This window comes from Clarias gariepinus, unplaced genomic scaffold, assembly GCF_024256425.1.
Source record: "Clarias gariepinus isolate MV-2021 ecotype Netherlands unplaced genomic scaffold, CGAR_prim_01v2 scaffold_29, whole genome shotgun sequence".
NCBI lineage: Eukaryota > Metazoa > Chordata > Actinopteri > Siluriformes > Clariidae > Clarias > Clarias gariepinus.
In genome coordinates, this window is record NW_026520996.1 from 752,262 (window position 1) to 757,319 (window position 5,058).

At 36.7% G+C, this 5,058-nt stretch overlaps 1 protein-coding gene across 1 annotated transcript; it reads right to left on the reverse strand.

Annotated features, from left to right (window-relative positions):
• Positions 1 to 208: 208 nt before the first annotated feature.
• LOC128516583 (uncharacterized) lies at positions 209 to 1,415 on the reverse strand. The gene is made up of 4 exons (XM_053490565.1): positions 1,275 to 1,415; positions 926 to 1,112; positions 611 to 738; positions 209 to 526 (listed from the first exon to the last, which is right to left on the reverse strand). Exons 1-4 carry the CDS (start codon positions 1,413 to 1,415, stop codon positions 209 to 211), a joined length of 774 nt encoding a protein of 257 aa, XP_053346540.1.
• Between the last annotated feature and the right edge of the window lie 3,643 nt (positions 1,416 to 5,058).

Below are 5,058 nucleotides of genomic sequence, written 5' to 3' on the forward strand. Positions count from 1 at the left end.
CAAATGTTTTCTAAACCCTGAAAAAGTCCCAAACACAGAACAACACCCTGCCTCTACACATTTAAGGCGAAGATTCTTTCCAGGAACAAAACCATGAACTAATCTGAAGTGCCTAAGAAGCAATTTAGAACCATATAACTCAGCCTGACAAACAAAACACTTCATGAACACAGAAAAACTTAAACTACTTAAACTTAGCACCTAGCACCTAGCTAAGCAGCCGTGCTCTAACCTCAGCAACACGAGGACTCTCTTTCACTTTGCCAACATCTATGTTGTACACAGTGGTCTGAATGAAAGTGTACATGTTGTGTAGCATAAGGTTGTAAGATGTTCCAAAAACAAAGTGTGCCTTAAACAGTTCGTCAACGGCACCAAGAGAAGAGGTTGACTTGCATGGAATGGCATGCCGATCAAGAACGATGAAGTAGTTGTGAACTGAATTCTTCTGAGGTCCCACGGCCAGGAGGTAGGGTTGAGCAACAGCTGTAATTTCTCGAAGATGCTCCTCAATGTTTGTTCCACTCTGAGAAGGCCAAGCAAATTGGAGAAAGCTATCAAAAATATGTTAAATATAAAACAGGAAAATAAAACAAGAAAAAAAACAAACCTTCTTGAAGACAACAAGGTGTTTTTCTGCTTGAGAGGCAGACACCTTTCCTGGTCTTTTCCGGCCTTGGGCAGAAGGTGGGATCAGATGCAACAGAAGTATTATAGAAGAGAGGTCGCTGTCCCAGCCTGTTTACACACATACATTATGTCAGCAAAATCTGATCAATAATGCAAACTGGAAGTGAAGTAAAAGATATAAAAAAATAAAAAAGTAAAAAAATAGAAAGAACATTAAAAATGTATGGGTACCAAATTTTTATCTTAATATTTCTAAATAATATTTAATGTAAAAACCTGATCTTAAACATCTTACCAAAGTTAACACCCTCTTCTGAGTCACCAGTAGGAGATGCAGCTGCGAGCAGTAGTTCTTCCAAATCACTGGTGCTTGGAAGCTTTTTGCACTGCTGAATCACTTTTTTCTTGAATGCAGTGGTCCACTTCTCCAGTAGCTTGCCTGACACTCCTTCTCCAAACATCAGAACAAAGTCTTGCTCAATCTAAGAAGAGGCAGAAAAGGATGAGACAATTTCTTTTTCTAAGTACCAGACAAATCATTATGGATATAAACTCAAGCAAGCAGTAAATAAACTTCCATTTAAACATCAGTACAATTTATTGTATTGTTAATTTGTTAAAAAGTATGATTATAAACACTTTACCAAGCCTTTAATATCTTTGAATCGTGGAAAGACTGTCAATATATCACTGGACTGCATGGGGTCAAGAACCATGTTACGGCGATAATCGAATGTCAATTTCATTTTCTTCTTGATGGTGTCCTCATCAGAGGAATGGCTCATGAATGCAATTGCTTCCTTGCATTCATCCTCATTCAGGGTGGTCTCTGGATTAAACTCTGACTGCCGTCTTACAGTTGGTCCACCAGACCCCGCTTCAGCAGAAGTTCCTTGTCCTGATGATGAACCACAAAACATTTTAAAAGCTTCAACACTGCTCAATGAACGATAAATGAAATTAATCCTTAAAACAGGCAACTTCGCAAGAGAACTCCTGTAAAAGATTGCAGAATGAGCTACATAATCAAAAAAGGTAGATTTCAGAATTTCATCATGTACCTTCAAATGACGCACGTCGTTCCTTAGCTAAGCCTCTCTGTATAGTTTTGAGTCTCCATGCTAAGTACCCAGTACCGCTTTCGCCATCATAATAATGTTCCTTAGGAAAACAAAAATAAAGGTAAAGTCTTTAAATTCAACAGCAAAATACACCACCTATGGGTATGTGAGATCAGCAACATTTAACATGCCAACAAAGAATTAGAATTCAAAGCTGACACTTACGTAGCCATTTTTAGAAAAGGGGTCACTCAGGTAAGGGAACAAAGCCACAATTCCTCTGGCATATTTTTCTTTCACCTGCTTTGGTGGTGATGTACTGCAGTAAAAAAAGAGATTTTTAGTGTCCTTTGCATGAATTTAAACAACAACAACAATGTAAAACTATAGAGATCATATATACACCAGGTAATGATTATGAAGATTACCCATTCTTTTCTGTCATGTCAGCTGTTAAGATGTTAACCATTTTCCTCCTTGTTTCGTCCCCCAGAGACTTGGTTCGGTTGTATTCATTTATTATATGCTCCCCACCAGGTTTTTGGACAAGAATGGTTTCTACCAACTTAAACAAATAATAAAATGAATAAATATTTGTATGTATATGTATATGTATGTGTGTATATATATACAGTGGTGTGAAAAACTATTTGCCCCCTTCCTGATTTCTTATTCTTTTGCATGTTTGTCACACTTAAATGTTTCTGCTCATCAAAAACTGTTAACTATTAGTCAAAGATAACATAATTGAACACAAAATGCAGTTTTTAAATGAAGATTATGTTATTAAGGGAGAAAAAAAACTCCAAATCTACATGGCCCTGTGTGAAAAAGTAATTGCCCCCCCTTGTTAAAAAATAACTTAACTGTGGTTTATCACAGTTAAAAGTTCAATTTCTGTAGTCACCCCCAGGCCTGATTACTGCCACACCTGTTTCAATCAAAAAATCACTTAAATAGGAGCTACCTGACACAGAGAAGTAGACCAAAAGCACCTCAAAAGCTAGACATTATGCCAAAATCCAAAGAAATTCAGAAAAAAATGAGAACAAAAGTAATTGAGATCTATCAGGCTGGTAAAGGTTATAAAGCCATTTCCAAAGCCTTGGGACTCCAGCGAACCACAGTGAGAGCCATTATCCACAAATGGCAAAAACATGGAACAGTGGTGAACCTTCCCAGGAGTGGCCAGCCGACCAAAATTACCCCAAGAGCGCAGAGACAACTCATCCGAGAGGCCACAAAAGACCCCAGGACAACAACTAAAGAACTGCAGGCCTCACTTGCCTCAATTAAGGTCAGTGTTCACGACTCCACCAAAAGAAAGAGACTGGGCAAAAACGGCCTGCATGGCAGATTTCCAAGGCGCAAACCACTTAAGCAAAAAGAACATTAAGGCTCGTCTCAATTTTGCTAAAAAACATCTCAATGATTGCCAAGACTTTTGGGAAAATACCTTGTGGACCGACGAGACAAAAGTTGAACTTTTTGGAAGGTGCGTGTCCCGTCACATCTGGCGTAAAAGTAACACAGCATTTCAGAAAAAGAACACCATACCAACAGTAAAATATGGGGGTGGTAGTGTGATGGTCTGGGGTTGTTTTGCTGCTTCAGGACCTGGATGGCTTGCTGTGATAGATGGAACCATGAATTCTACTGTCTACCAAAAAATCCTGAAGGAGAATGTCCGGCCATCTGTTCGTCAACTCAAGCTGAAGCGATCTTGGGTGCTGCAGCAGGACAATGACCCAAAACACACCAGCAAATCCACCTCTGAATGGCTGAAGAAAAACAAAATGAAGACTTTGGAGTGGCCCAGTCAAAGTCCTGACCTGAATCCTATTGAGATGTTGTGGCATGACCTTAAAAAGGCGGTTCATGCTAGAAAACTCTCAAATAAAGCTGAATTACAACAATTCTGCAAAGATGAGTGGGCCAAAATTCCTCCAGAGCGCTGTAAAAGACTCATTGCAAGTTATCGCAAACACTTGATTGCAGTTATTGCTGCTAAGGGTGGCCCAACCAGTTATTAGGTTCAGGGGGCAATTACTTTTTCACACAGGGCCATGTAAGTTTGGATTTTTTTTCTCCCTAAATAATAAAAACCATCATTTAAAAACTGCATTTTGTGTTTACTTGTGTTATCTTTGACTAATAGTTAAATGTGTTTGATGATCAGAAACATTTAAGTGTGACAAACATGCAAAAGAATAAGAAATCAGGAAGGGGGCAAATAGTTTTTCACACCACTGTATATATATATATATATATATATATATATGTATGTGAGTATATATATATATATATATATATATATATATATATATATATATATATATACACACACACACACATATACATACATACATATCAGTAAGCCTTAATTTTATAATTTTATTTAAATAAATTTAATTTTTAAAAATACATTTATGAGTTTTAACAGTCTTTTCCATTCTTTTTTCTCTCTTTTTAACACCAAAATGTAAAAGTACAGAAAAAAAATTATTATACCTACCTTTTTAGCTTCATCGTCTAACCTCATTCGTTTACTGGAGGAGCTTTCTTCAATAATGACTGTATCCTGTGAGTCACTGGAGTCAATGGAAGACAGGGACTGATTTGACTGCCCATGAGAGGCTTGTGGAGAGGCAGAGCCCAAGTCTGTTTGCAGATGAATATTTATGGGGAATTGTTGTTAATTAGTAGTATTAAATTTCTAATGTGTAATGTAATAAATACAAACCTGCTCCATGTTTTATGGTAAGGACTCCGACTGAAGATCTGACTACATCCTCAAAAACATCATCATCCACCTCAGTCCCTGATTCATCAAAAACCTTCACATTCTCTGGTACAGATGGAACACTAAACTTTAAAAATGCTTAAAAAAAAAAAAAAAAAAAAAAAGCATGCAATTTTATGAGAAAGTATACGGACTTACAAGGTTTTACACAGCAATGATTAACTTTGAACATCAGGGAACAAGCAACATGTGACTATATATAGTCTCATGTAAAATTACTAGACACTCATCAAGTAACATAAATAAATAAAAATAGAAAAATGAATGTAATGGAAGTATATATGTTTTTTTTTTTTTACCAGCAGTCTAAAATTCCTCCAGGCTCAGCTCAGTTATCTTGACAAATTTTTGGGCATCCCCAAGTTTCACCTTAACTAGCATGATCTGAGAAGTGACAAGAGTATCACACAAATTATAGTGTAAAAAGATTTCATGCCCAACATATAAATAAATATGCCCAAAGTAATACTGTTGCAATAATTTACATAGTCACCTCAGTTGGATCTAAGAATTGGTCATACTAAATAGCAAAAGAAATGTCAAATAGTTCAGTAAATACTTACA

Bases quoted from the DNA above. Each gene is read 5' to 3' on its own strand.
- LOC128516583 (XM_053490565.1), bottom strand. From the start codon at position 1,415: ATGAGCCATTCCTCTGATGAGGACACCATCAAGAAGAAAATGAAATTG. The intron at 1,113-1,274 runs GTAAAGTGTTTA...GCCTCTTCTTAG, and splicing joins TCAAAGATATTAAAGGCTTG to ATTGAGCAAGACTTTGTTCT. The intron at 739-925 runs GTAAGATGTTTA...GTGTGTAAACAG, and splicing joins AGAAGAGGGTGTTAACTTTG to GCTGGGACAGCGACCTCTCT.